Raw genomic sequence first — 14,751 nt, 5'->3', positions numbered from 1 at the left:
CAGGGAGCTTGCTTTTGCTAACTCTTTTTGAAGACTGGCTGAGAACTCCACAGCATTTTCTCATAAAGGCTAGTTAATTACAGAGGAACACAAAGTATTTTACCCCAACAATATTACTGCTTAACATGTGTGGGAGGATAAACAAGGCAGCAAACATTGCCTTGTTCTACAAGATAAGAAAACTAGACAAAGTAACTTTCCTAGTTACAAGGTAAGTGGTGAAATTATCAGGAACACAGGTGACCAACTTCTCAGACTTGCCGTTTCAACCCTTGCCGGCACACGTGCACGCTAATGCGAGCAGCTGGCAGGCTCCTGAGCCCCATGCACTCCATGGCCAGACTGGAAAACCCCCCACAAAGGTTTGGGATGTATGAGAGGGAGAGGTGGTTTTCTGTGCCTCCCTACTAGACTTTCCCTGGCACATAGGACTTGGCACAAAGCTCTTTGTTCAGTGAAATATCTGTCAAGCAAAGTGGTAGTGTTTTACAAGTGTTTCAAATTTATATTTTAATGAATAGAGGATTCCAGTGTCGATCATCAAATCCCCAGCTAAAACTGGTGTCCATACAGTATCTGAGGTTTGGAGGTGGTGAACTCCTAGCCTCAAGGATCAGAATTGCAGCGGGTGACGAAACCCTGCACCTTGTGGGAAAAGGTGGTGGAGTTAAAAGGTATGTAGGGTGTGAATCTTTTAAAAATGAAAGCCCTGGCTTTTCACCAGGCTGAACTCTGTTCACAGTCCCCTGTAACACTGAGCAAGCTGAGCATTAAAATGCCAGGGAGAGAGGATGTGATCTCTGCCACGGTTCTGTATCAGGAAAGACAGGCCTTAATGCTCATTTCACTTCAGCAGCTACATCAGTGATAAATCATCCCTTGGGTATTTAAAACAGGTTATTCAATCCCAGCATTAGCTTCAATTAACCAGGGTCTGACCACACAGACTAACCAACTGGACACTTAAAAGTAACAAAAAATTCACTCTGGATTATGATTCCATAGAAATAAAGGGACACTCATTTCTTTTTAATTTGGCAGAAAGATAACAGTAATTCTAAACAATAAAGTTCATTAATACACAGAAAGATACTTATTCCCCCAGGGAATGAAGATGTCCGAATGGCAACCCTATATTTCAGGCAACGGCACACTTTGTACCAGCATATGTTGTACACGGTAGTTTGGGATTAAGGAATGGTCAAAAATATAAGGGTGGTGGGAGGAGTTGGGAAACCTCAAACTTTATAATACCTTCTACAGAAGACTGAGCTAATAAAAAGTACACATGCACGTTAGAAAACCCATTGGGAAGTCTCTGCACTTCAATGTGGTCACAGCCAATTGGTCTCCATCTATTTGTAAATACAAAGCAAGAATTGGGTTTTAGGTTACAGCTTATACCTGTTTTCCCTGTACAAAGTGGTGAGGGTGGCAGCGTAAGGCCACTAAATACTGGGAAAAAGGTCCCAGCCCAAGGCTTCTCCACCTCAAACAGCAGAGGAGAGCGGCCTGTGGATGCAGATTCCAATTCAGTGGGTCTCGGCCAGAGTTCCTGCAGTTCTAATAAAGCTTCAAGGCGCTGCTGGAACAAGGCAGGTTGCCTGGGCAGGAGGAAGACAACTGCTGGGGCTCCGAGGACAGACTCGTGGAGCATCACCTGCTCACTCTAGGCCCACCCGACTCCCACCACTGGGGAGTATTAATAAAGGAGCCAGTACTGAAACTGGGTTATCAGCCTGGAAGACGTACAAAAGGCTGCTACTTTGTGCCACTGCATGAGAAGAAGAGACTCAAGTAACGAATTTTAAAACTATTAACAGCAGATTGGGAGAAATATATCAGGTTTCTGGGGGCCACTGACAGGTTGATGTCAATCCCCAGGAAGATTCTCCTCTGGCCAAACAGCTGCCTAGCAGGGAAAAGGCAGCGGCTGCCTCCAGCACTAAGCGAACTGTGCACAGCCTTTACCTTGGGAAAGAATACGTTATTTTATGCTTCAGCTTCACTTCTTTGGAGCAAAATAAAAGACTGAGATCTAAAAATGAGGATCAGCTATCCGTGATCTCGACCTTCCCTGGGCCGACCTCCTGGTGGGAACCCCTGGTTCCTAGGATGGCTTTTGAGGGTCCTGCGTGCAGCTCTCTCCCACACAGGCTCATTAGACAACCCCTGTGTCCTCAGGGCACAAAGACCGAAGACATTGCAAACACAGAGGGAAAACACAGCAAGAAGTTATAATTTTACCAAACAGCCATAATTATTCTGATAAAAAGAGCCATTCAAAAGAGATGCTGCCAAGGTTACTGGCCCATTAGAAACCTGCCCCTCCATTATTTGAGTTTAAATTTTCAGAAGGGGGAGCAGGAAACCTAGCACAAACCCAAGGCTAAAAAAAATGTTAGCAAGAGAGATGCCTGAGCCAGCATCTCTGCTCCAGAGATGTACATACATACTCAACAGAGGAGACAGTGAAACAAACTCCAGTCTTAAATTCCATTTAAAAGTCCTTTGATATTCTTAGGAATATTGCTTAGGTTATATGTTGCTAATAACAAGAATCCTGAATTGGATAACATAGCACACCCCTCCACACACTTTTTCCCCTTTTTCAAACAACGTGATGTAAAAGATCCTTTCTGGCCACTTCGGAAGAATGCTTTCGAAAAGAGGAGATGCAAGGATCGGTGGACTTGAGAGATGGGAAGACATTTTACAAAAGCCTTGTGTCGTCCACATGAACTTCAGTCCACTCCGCTCTTCTGACAAGGTGGCTGGATTTTTCAAAAGCGCAAGGTGGACTTGATTTCCCACTTTTGAGTAATAGCAAAACTGGAGGAAGATGCTACCACATGTAATAACATTCGTTGTCCTTTCCGCAATGCTTGAAAGCAAAAGCCTTTGAAGTCAAAAATGAGACAGAAGAGTCCCTTGCTCACTGCAGGAGACACTCGGGTGCCCCCTCCTGTACCCAACACTAAGACAGACCGCTGGGCAGCGTGTGAGGCGGGCACGCTGCACCCGACGGAGAGGAGTCTAATCTGAAGACACTTTTCCACAATTATGGCAAGTTCTTCACTTTCATGCTTTATTGAAAGTAAAATATGAATCAAAGACAGGTATTGGTAAGCAGGTTATGTCTCTAAAGAGTTACTTTTAGATCAGAGCAGAATGTTGTCCCATCTACTGTGATACAAATCCCTCATGGACCAATGCGTCTGGTATGAAACTCGAGCAAGGAAATAGAACAGAACTTGATTCCCTCCCGTGACTATAAATCTCATATGTAAACATGATTTCCTGTTACTGCTACTAAACTTGTTCGATCTTTATTGGCCCTTTTCCCCACCCCCACCCTTAAATAGAAAATCTGAAACATTTCCTTCAAGTCTGATGTCCTTCAGTGCAATCGGCTTTATTTGACATAAGGCATTTGGGACAGTCACTTTTGAATGGTTTTCTGCCTTTTGGAAGAGTCATGTAATGATTTAATTCTTAAATCCAGCTTTTCTTTAATGCCCTAACATGTCAAACTCCTCTTCCCTTCTGGTCATTTCTTAGCAGTCAGCTCAAGTGTTCAAAAGATTAATGTCCAAGGAGACCAGTACCTGGGGAGAGAAACACACGTGGAGGTAGGGTTGTGAACCAAAAATTAAAGAGCTCACGTATTCCATTCGCCCAGAACGCACGTCAATAGGGAACATTCAACTTAATAAATGAGCACGGCAGTCCCTTGACGCTGAAGGGTAAGAAAAAATATCAGCCAACCTGAGGCTTCAGCCAAACCCCACTGCTGTTGGAACCATGTATTTCCTGTGTGTCGTCGTCACACAGTTAATCAGATTTTACTGACACTTTCATTTGAATGCCATTTTTCATAAGGAAATTTTTTGCTTTGCTTTAACCATATCAGGAGTTTCTTTGTAGAGGAAGGCTTTCTATAGGCTAGCAGTTTTGTTCACTCATTTCCTTTAGCAAAGAACCACTGATATTTTATTCAAACTTACTCCTGGGCAAAATCACAACCCGCCACAGGCCCCTGGAGCAGACCGCAAACAACCAAAATGGCAACAGTGAAATCTGTAAATGTCAAAGGTCCGTATTTGATGATTAATAAATATTACTGGTGTGCATAACTATAGCAGCCAAGATGTACTACAAGGTACTGCCGTGTCTCCATCTAAAGTAATAATCCGAGAAATGCCGTAATGCTAAATAGACCAATGAAACCTTTTCACTGAACCGCATATAATTCAGCAAATTCTTCTCCTCTAATTCTTATCAGTTGCACACAAACTGTTTTGCTCTAAGATGGGACTGACAGGGTGAACTGGAAAAAGGTTAAATATAAACCTGGAAATGCCACTAGCTAATTCCCCAGCCTCCCCCCGAGAGGAAGAGAGCAGGATGGACATCTGGCGGTAGATACTAACACGCAGGCCCCATCTGAGGCCTGGGTGCCAAAAAAGATAATGAAGAAGCTCGAATAAAAAATGCATTTAACTAAAATTAATTTCAGTCATGAGACTCAGATTGAATTAAATTTTAAAATCAAATTATAGCCTTCACTTTAATAGAAAATTACAGTATGACTCTGACATTCATGAACAGAACATGACAAATGTAACTTACCTTTAAACCCTTCTTCTGGCATACACACTGGGGGGGGAAAAAAGCCAAAATGAAAAGAGCGTCGTGACAGAGAGTAAAGATCACTTCAATTCCCAAAGACGGGAAGTTTAAAATAACTTCTAATTACCTTCCTCACCCACAATGATTACTTTTGAAGTTATGGATGACAATCATCAGATGACATTTTTTGTTTTTATTTTTATCCAAGTAATACATATGCATCATTTAGAAAGTCAAATGCTAGTAAGTAAGGGTTGTAATAACCGGAGCCAGCACTTTGCACGACTCCGGGAAAGGCCTGGAGAAAATCCTGTGACTGACGCCCTTGAGCGCTGGTCCCCCCCGCCCCCCCATTGCCACAGTCCAGAAGGAACCACTTTGGACTGCTGCAGCCACTTCTTATGGTATACAACCTCTTTACTTCTAAATAATATGCTTATATTGCTATTTCATTATTTTAGACAAGATCGAACAACTTCCTCAAGGAAATCTACCAGCTACCCATTCTCCTGACGCAGTGATTCTGCTGTTAAGCCCATCTCCAGCATTTACATTATTTTTAACTCTATTAATGCTGCTTGTAGCTGAACCCGTTGCTGTACTCTGGCTATCCTGATTGTGGGGCATGACTGTTTCGTCTCTGTACTGCGTTATGGACGTGTTTCATTTTCTCTGTACCATCTCCCACTCAAGTGTAAACTCTTAAAGATCTGTGAACCTCAGGACAGTCACGTATCACCTTCCCCCTTCCCTGTGGACACCCTTTTCCAAGCCTGCATCATCCATTTCCTCTGGGCTCCTGTTTCCCACTCTGTTGACAGCTTTCAGTTCTACGCTCTCCTTCCTCAATTGTCTGGTGACCGAGCTGCCTGTTTCTGCCCAGTTAAGAACTCTGCTCAGGGGGCACTGGTGAGCTTCACTAGGTTACCTGGGAGATGAACCACTTTCTTTTTTATATCTGTAGGTTATTTTCTTGAACTGACCAGTTTCCCCAGAGTGGAATCTCCTCCTTCCTGTGTGGAGTTAAGAGATGGGCTGCCAGCGTTTGAACAAAGAGCTAGGGGATGGTCTCCCTATTTGGTACATAATGGGCCTCAGTCTCACCTTCCTAGTTTAAGTTCTTCAATGAGCTGAAACACATACTCTAGTTTCCATCTGAGGTGCAAGGGGAAGAGGCAGTGACACGGATGTAAAGGAAGGGGCTGTGAGAATCTGGGGGCACTGAGTTGTCTAACTGCTTTTTTTTTTATACAGTTTTCCAACCCAGTTTCCTGTTTTTAGGCGCACCCTCACACTCCCTTTCAGGGGTCTCTGGGCCCTCCAATTCCTGTGTGCCCGAGGCTCTGCGACTTGAATGAGCTTTGCTTCTTGCTGACCTCTTCCATCTGTAGGCTTGCATTTATTTCTGTGTGTTTTTACCAGGTCAGCTAAATAATTACTACTCTTCTCTCTGCTTTCCATTTTCCAAATTTTTGTAGATGCCTTTCTCTATCTATGATTTTATGAGGTAAATAATTTAAGATTCTACCTTAACATGCAGCTTTTTTTTAAGGTTAGAAGTATTGCAGACTAAAGTTTCAATGTCTATAATTCTATCTTCTTCTAACAAGTTAATCAACATATTCCTAAAATAAATTCGTCTTTACCTTGCATGACATCATCCATTGCAGCATAATCTGCAATTGGTTCATCAGCCTAGAAAACAAATGAGGACAATTCAAAACCACAGGGGAGAGGCAGCCAGGAGGAGCAGCAGGCGCTGAGGTCTGGCCCAGGCGCCGACTACTGTGTGGTCACAAGACACAAATCCAAGCACTGTCCAGGAGAGAACTGGGTTCAAGCCACAGCCGGCGATGTCCAGGATTAACAAAGGATGCCCTGCCAGTAATGGGTCCACACTCATCACCCAGAAAACTGCACAATGTCTATGGCATGTTTTCCTGCTCCTAAAAGCACCTCTAGATTTAGAAATGTTTAGACACCAAGGTTACTAAACTTTGACTTAATGTGAGTTAGGATGCTGGTGGTGACCCAGTGATTTAGGTGGAAATAAAGTCACACTGGTCCTCTAAAAATATCGACTCGGTTAAAAATCCATTTTTGTCTCGCCTCACCACCAAGAACAAAATATCCATATCCTTGTTAGAGCAGAAGCCAACACTGAGCACAAGTTTATGGTGGGATTAGCTGGAAGTGACCAGTAGAGTCTGGCCGTCCATTGGAAGTATACGCCCGTTAGTAATCCAGGCTGTTTCTAGGATTTTAGACAGGCCTCTTAGGATCCAGCAACTCAACAGGTTTTCAAAGCAATTCCACAGAACTGACAGTTCCAAGAAAAGTAAGAAGTAAACAGAGGGAGGGGCAGGCGGTAGGGGAAGGGTGTGTGTAGTGTTGGCGGCAGATAAGGGTCTGCTCCATCATTTCCAGGGCCTAACTATCTCACTAGAACCGAGGCCTTGGGGTATGAGAAGCATCGATTTCACAGTTCAAACACCTGACATTTTACCATGTGATGCGGTGGTGTCTGGCACAGTGAGAATGCTCTGGCCACAAAGAAACAAGAAGCAAAGGGATGTGACAAAATCAGATAGGTACCTCTAGACATGAGTGCCACGGGGCTAACGAGGCTGGTTCAATTATTCATTATTTTCTTCAACAACTTCTCAGAAGCCCTACTTTCTAAAACACCTTCCACCTCTCCTACATCCATTCTACTCAAAGCCAGTTTCCAAACACTGGACAACAATTCCATGAAGACAACCAAAAGTATTTTGACTGTTGTGGCCAAGCCTCAGATCTGTGTGTTTCCTAGATCAACTGGCCGATGCCTTTAAGCCAAGAGGAAATGAGGAGATGCTTTAATAGTAGGACTATGGTTAGTTCCACTGATCCAGAAGTTAGAGAAGAGGCTCAATCTAGATCTATTTTTTTTTAAACAAAAATTACGAAAACCCCACAAGACCCAACGATGCTGTGACCTCCTCTAAGTCTCCATGGCTCGGCCAGAGCTGCAGAACACAGAAGCCAGCACAAATTCCCAGCTGTCACTTGTTATTGCACCGTGATGAGGACCTGAGGCCACCGTAACCACCACTGCATACATTCACACATGGGTGTTCATCACCAAAACCTTGTAGAATTCCTCAGGTAGGGAAACTGTTACGTACCTTTAACAAAATGACAGATTCAGGAATGACACCAAGGGTGCCAAGGGTGGCACAGTCATCAGTTAAAATCTTTCCATCAATGGACAGGTTCTGGTCAAATGGAGCGACTGAAAATGCATGCATGATCTGTGCCAAAAAAAAAAGGAAAAAGTGTTTACTAATGAGAAAATGGAATTTCAGAATGAAGGAACAGGCCAAAGACACGGAGGCCTTTGGTACAATAACACAAACCCTAAGTGCTAGGAGAATGCTTGAGTATAATATTATTACACAGGTCTGTTCAACCAGTAGGTACAGCTTTCCTGCTGTATGGAGCAGATCAGGAACAATGCTTTCCTAAGTGGCTCCATGCTGCTTGGTAGTGTGTGAGTGTGTGTGTCTATCTGTCTGTCTGAAATAAGGAAATGCAGAAGCCATTTCTACTGCCAGCCATTTGCCCTGTGCCAAAATTTCCTCCTTTCTGAGGCAAGCAATACCACCCCCTCAAAACCTATCTTTGGGAAAATGAAATGACACAAACACTGAGCACCTTTGAGAAAGGAGAGGAATAAATTATACTTCATTTACTTTATGACATCACAGGTGGATGGCTTAGTAATTCGGAAAGCAAGTTTCCTCGGGGTTTAAGCAACTGTAAATGGGTAAGTCTAGAAGAAAACACTGACAGTTTTACAAAGCTTGTCATCCTATTAACTTGGAATTGCAGAGTCCCCTAGAGGAAAGGCTCCATCCAACATAAAAGCCTATTACATGCTTTTCAAAAAACCACCCGCCACCGCTGAGGATCACACGCATGCCCACCACAAACTCCGACACTGTCCAGGCTGCTGGCAAAAAGGTCACGTCTAGTTGAAGCTTTCAAAGCCAGCACCACTGGGCAGTGAGAATTACATTGCATTGCCCTTTGTTTTGACTCTGCCTGGATCACAGCGGTCCCCGAGGCAGGTGGGAGATGAGAGGAAGGACGCTGCAAAGGAACCGTGTCAGCAGAGCCCTCTTCGGGGGGTTCGCCCGAACAGCTGCTGCCTTCTAACAGCTCATTTGTGCAGGTGACACGCTCCTACATCGAGGTTATTTCTGCTGACTTTCTGACTGAATCTTCTATAATAGAAGCAGCACAGGCTTTTCAGACATCTTTATCCACAGGGGTTCTTTGTGCAGCGCAAAGGTTTTGAATGTTCGAGGTTTACCACTGACAGGCAGAAAGCCGGTGACAGAAGCAAGCCTTCTCAGATGTAAAAGGTACAATGACGGAGGAAAAATATGGTGCCAACATGTTTATTTTCAGAGCCGTGGGTTCAGCCGAGGGAAATACTGTTCCCAGGACAATCTGGATCGCATAACACCCTCAAAGGAAGCCTGTACTTTTGCCTCAATTACGATGATAAATATCAGCAACGAGAAAAAATGCATAACCGTTAAACTATGCCACATGAAAGTAGCAAAGAGGGAAATTTGGTCAACTTTTTGGATATATATCAGTGACTGAAACAGATTAGGGGCCAGATTTTTTTCACGACATCTTGAATTTATCAGCCCCCTCGCCTGGGATTTGAGAAATACCACTGGCATGCTCACTTACAGTACTTCAGCATCGGTACCAAGAAATAACACTACCACGAAGCCTTTTCAGCACGCCCACATTGCATTCATTGAACTGATTTGCAAAACAACGCATGTTTTGGGGGGATGGAGAGAAAATGATCTAAATGGACCTTTAAAAAACAAGTTAGAAAACACCGGTCTATAAAGAAGGTAACTTTAAAATTCTACCAGATAGACTTATCTGACACTAAAAATATTGTGATAAAAAGAATTTCTGACTCATTCGGGTGAATAAACAGTTAAGTAGCTGGCTTTGATTGCCCCTTAAATTTCACAGGTCCTGGTAATCGGCTCAAATACCTATTAAGTAGTCAAAGAAAAGCACACAGCACATAAAGTGAGAGAGCAATCATCCCGCAGCTGAGACATGTCAAGAAACGGCGCTCAGTGTTTCTCATTGGGAAGCCACCCAGAACTTGCTCAAATTTCAGAATCCAAAAAACACCTTCATCTTCATAGGAAGATTCTTGGCTATTCTGAAAACTTTGTTTTTTAAAAGAAAGAATTATTTTAATTTGGGGGCCTGCGGGCATTATTCTGAAATCAATAAAACCCTCTCTCAATGGCTTAATATAGAAGTGACAGAGGTCAACCTAGAAAAAAAGCAGTTACACATATAAACACAGGTGGAAAGCAGGAATTGATGAAGCTCCTCTTAGTCCACAACATACTCAAAGGAATGTCATGTTGTCCTTACCTGAATTTTCAACTCTTTTAATGTCTGATTAGCAGAAACAAGAAGTGCTTTCTCACCGCGAACTTTTCTGTGTCGCATACTCCGCCGAATAACTTGCTTTTGATAGGCAATATAATTTTGATGGGATATCTTTTGCCTCTTTGTTCCTCCGTTGCTCTGTAATAAAGATCCGAAACAAAGAAAGCACTGAGATGATCCACAGTGGTTCACACTCACAAAATCCACCAGGAGAGCAAAAGCAATCTACGTACTGGTCCCTCAACCATCTGAAAGTCAATGTAAAAAGTGAGTAGAAATTCGTTCTACTTAGCAGGCTCACATAAAATTGAAAAAAGGATGAATGAGATATACCTCTAACTACGTGTAAGTGCCAAGATTTAAAAAAAAAAAATTATAAAAAGGACATTTAAAAGCAAAATGATACATCTGACTTTAAATCAGAACACACATGATATACCGAAAAGCTTTAAGATTATTAATTTTTTTTAATCTTCACCTGAGGATGTGCTTATTGATTTTAGAGCGGAAAGGGGGGGGAGGGAGAAACATCAATGTGAGAGAGAAACACCAACTGGCTTCCTCTTGTACGAGCTTCGATAGGGGATTGAACCTGCAACCTAGGTATGTACCCTCCCCAGGGGTCAAACCCTAAACATTTTGTTGTACGGGATGACACTCCAACCAACAGGGCTAAGATTATTAATTTAATTCATCATCCTAATTTGTTTGTATTAAAAACCAGAAAGAGACACTGTGACTTGACATGATCACAATATGTAACTTTGCCTATGAAATATTCTAGCGAAACCATTAAACCTGAATCTAATCTTTTAGACCCAACTTCCAAATTAGAGAAAACAGAGAGAATAGAGAAATGTTAAAATCAGTAACATAAGGAAGTCGTCAGCTGGGTCTAGAATGTGGGACAATCTACAGGAAATCGAACTGGTCTCTGTCGATGTCAAAAAGGAAAAAAGGGGGTGGGGGGTGGGAAGGTAGGGTAACTATTCTAGATGTCCAGTCTGAACTGATCAAGAACACTGCGCGCTGCTTTGAGGGGAAATGTTGAAGACATGTCTGGGAGAGCTGGAGAGATCTGAGTACGAATGACAGGACACTGTCTTCACTTCTGTACTGGTTTAAGTACTTAGGTGTGACATGTCACGATGGACACGATTTACTTAAAGGCAGTTCAGCAAGAAAGTACAGAAATACACATGGGTACTATAACACATCTTATACTAGTCTAAGGAAAAAATAAGAGGAGACCAAACGTCTTTCTATAAGACTTCTATAGATGCCTCACCAAGAGGTCAACAGAGTCAAGATTCTTCTGCTAGGCAGGCCAAGCAATGAAAGAAACAAGAAAGTTTTAAAGATTCCTTTTCCCTGGTTTTATGAAATGTGAATGAGAAACTGCGAGGCCCTGGCTCTGGATTCCGTGGTTGTCACTGTGTCAGCCATGCACAGCAGAGCGGCTGAGGGGGAGTTACAGACACAGATGCCACACGGTCATTACCACCGGAGTTTCGGAGATTCACGAAGCAGATCAGGATGCAACATGGAAGAGCACTGGCTAGGCACTGCGCAAGGCCAGGTTCAACGATAATAGTCATAAGGAAAAGTTAAGTAAACAGGGGAGTTAAAAAAAGTCAAAGCTGATGGAACATTTTTCTCAATCTTGACTGTTGAAAGAAAAGGTAAAACTGGGCCTGAATCCCACAATTAGGAATATAAGGGAAAATATCAAAAATATCAGATTTTACTTTAGAAATACACAACACAAACAAATAACAAAGCCCTGAGCATTAAACAAGATATATTTTTTAATGACTGACTTTAAATGGGACTAAAAGCTTTCCCCAGAATTATAAAAAAATAAATAAAAATCTACAGAATTTAAATCCAACTTATCTAACAAAACCAGCCCAGGGTTTTAGATGGCTTTCAGTTACCTAAGTGATAGCCAATACTGGGTGCATTATTAACCTAAATTGTAGGCAAGGTCAAAGTCAAAGGAACTGGGTTGATCTAGCTTAGAGAGAAGAGGAAAGGAGATTTGCTCATCTCCATTAAGGACAAGCAGAAATGCATCATTTTCCATTACAGGGATTTAAAACAGCAATTATAAAAGCTATCTACGTACTAAGATACTGGAACGTACAGATGAACCTTGAACATGGGTTTGAACTGTGCGGGTCCATTTAAACATGAATTTCTTTCTGTAAATACAGTAAATGTATTTTCTTTTCCTTACGATTTTCTGAATAATATTTTTTCTATAGCTCACTTTATTATAAGAATACACTATATAATACATGTAACAGACAAAACATGTGCTAACCAACTATTTACATTATTGGTAAGCCCTTCCAGTCAACACTAGGCTATTAGGAAAGTTTTGGGGGAGCCAAAAGTTATATGTGAATTTTCAACTGTGCAGGGGGTCAAAAGCCCTAACCCCAGTGTTGCTCAAGGGTTAACTCTGTTATAAAGAGAAGGTTTGAGGAGGTTGACGTTCTGAAAAGGCCTGACATTCCAGGACTCCTCTTTCCTAAAGAAGTAAGGTTACACTTGAGATTTTTTTTGTGGGACAAGAACTATTTAAAACATTTTAGAGTATTACAACATCCAAACAAGGAGACAGAAGACAGAAGAAAATTATAAAGTAAAAAATGTAATTATAGCATAAAAAGCAATGTTTCCCAACATTCTCTATCATATTTGCAAATGTGAAATCTGTTGTCATCCACAACTGAGAAGAATTCCACATTCACTTTTGTAAATTGCTGTGGTTATGACCATAATGAATAAAACTACATATTCAAAAAAGTCAGCTTCCCCAAAAATCTCAATCACTTGAAAATGTAAAGAGTTTTCTAAATACTTCTTAGGCTGAAAAATAAAGCTTGAAATAACAGAAACTAAGGCCAATAAGAACATACATATCCAGCTTTACAAACTAATTTACCAAAAGAAGAGAAAATGAGTTTGTGTCACAGGTAATTAAAAAAAAGATGACATTCCCAACTGATTATTAGACCATACTCCCAAGAGATAATAATTACAACAGTATAGTACTGCCAGCCAAGAAAATTAAAGGGAATGTAGTCCTAAATCAGGATGGGTATGTACACACACACACACACACACACACACACACACACACACACACACTTTTAATATATCAACTACAAAAGCAAACAGACTTGACTGTAGATCTGTGACATGGAAGATGGACCGTATATGGAGATGGGACATGAAAAAGTTGACAACAAGTTACAAGGAAAAAAGATAGGTTTGCAAACACCTTCAAGAGACATATTATTTGACTCTGTAATCTCAAAACCCATCCCAAGGAACAGAAGGCATACATGTACGTAGATTTTAATAAGGGCATTATTTACCGTAGGAAAATATCGTCTCACAGCTGAAAGCCTGCATTCCTATAAAATGTGTAGATCCGAACTGGCACTGAAGCCAGGGGCCCCCCAATGCTGACTGACTGAAATACAAATCTGGTAGGACAGGTTTAAGGAGAGAGGCTCATCGCCATCAGCAGGGTGGTGCCCAAAAGCACACGATTTTGCTCTTTCATAGGTGTTTTACAGTTAACATTTATGAGATCTGACAGCCACGGAAGGCAAATGCTGACATCTCTCTCTGCCAAATGGGAAACTACAAATAACACTTAGCTCAGGGGGACCAAATTCCAAGTTAAAGAGGGCTTTTCAGACTTTCTCCATCAATGTTAAGAATGAAGTAGCAGGGCCAGTGTGTACGGACAGGCCAACCAGCCCAGAGAGCTCTGCTCTAACAGATACAGCAGATGACCACTGCAACACTCCCTCAGAGAGAATGCTGACTATAATTTGACTCTACTGCCTTTTGGCACAAAAAGAAAATAAATCTCTCACCTGTTAAAACTAAACTCTGGTTAGAGTGGAAATGCCATGAATTTAAGGTATCCACCGAATATCCTGGAACAGAGTGGTCTGACTTTTGGAGAAGCTGAAGCTTGGCTACATCACACATCGACCACGTTGATCTGGTCATCTGTCTACTTAGAGACCTAAAAATCTCATCTGTAAACTCCATTATTAAATCTACTATTTATTTTACATATAACGAAGGAATCTGGGATAACTAATTTTTTCATACTTAAGGATTCCACGATTAAGCAACAAACCAAGGTATGGGTCTTGTTTTAGTCTTCTTTCCCAGCTAAAAATTTAACTGTTACATTAGTTCTGGAGTAATGTTGTCCACAGCTTTGCTGTGGAGCGCCAGCAAAGCTAAGGAAAGGAACAGCAAGGGAGCGGCGAGCCACGCCCCACACAGCGCGGAGCGGCTCTCCCCCGCAGCAGAAGGCACGACAACGACAAGCAGCTGCGGCACGTACTTGATTGAAATCTGGGTCTTTTTCTCCGTCTGGTTTGGCCTCTTCCTTATCTTCCTCTGCTTCGGAACTGCTCACGTTCAGCTCCGGAGCCGAGTCCTTCATCACCTGAATGAGAGGGAGGCGGAGAGCGGGGTCAGGCCCTGGGAAGACGCGCTGCGGGCGCTGCCTGCCTGCCTTTATCATCGGGGGGCCACAGGCCGGGGGATCAAGACTCGGGGGCTCTCTGTCTCTGTACTTTGAACATGTTA

General features: G+C 42.3%; 1 protein-coding gene across 6 annotated transcripts in view; it reads right to left on the bottom strand.

Moving 5' to 3' along the window:
* Positions 1-1,008: 1,008 nt before the first annotated feature.
* USP48 (ubiquitin specific peptidase 48) overlaps positions 1,009-14,751 on the bottom strand; it is a gene marked incomplete at its 3' end in the record, with an annotated part of 60,520 nt that continues 46,777 nt past the window's right edge. For 4 of the 6 annotated variants that reach the window (XM_081145262.1, XM_081145263.1, XM_081145264.1 and 1 more), the window contains exons 22-27: positions 14,504-14,608; positions 10,102-10,257; positions 7,800-7,925; positions 6,279-6,327; positions 4,633-4,659; positions 1,009-3,608 (exon numbers count right to left, since the gene is read on the bottom strand). In XM_081145262.1, coding sequence (XP_081001388.1) covers positions 3,586-3,608; positions 4,633-4,659; positions 6,279-6,327; positions 7,800-7,925; positions 10,102-10,257; positions 14,504-14,608 — 486 coding nt within the window. Of the gene's footprint in view, positions 3,609-4,570; positions 4,660-6,278; positions 6,328-7,799; positions 7,926-10,101; positions 10,258-14,503; positions 14,609-14,751 lie in introns of those variants that run through there. The other 2 variants (XR_013999404.1, XM_081145261.1) reach the window with 2 other exon arrangements.

This window comes from Miniopterus schreibersii (genome assembly GCF_964146895.1).
Source record: "Miniopterus schreibersii genome assembly, chromosome: 8".
Classification (NCBI taxonomy): domain Eukaryota; kingdom Metazoa; phylum Chordata; class Mammalia; order Chiroptera; family Miniopteridae; genus Miniopterus; species Miniopterus schreibersii.
This window is presented reverse-complemented; position numbering and strand designations above follow the sequence as displayed.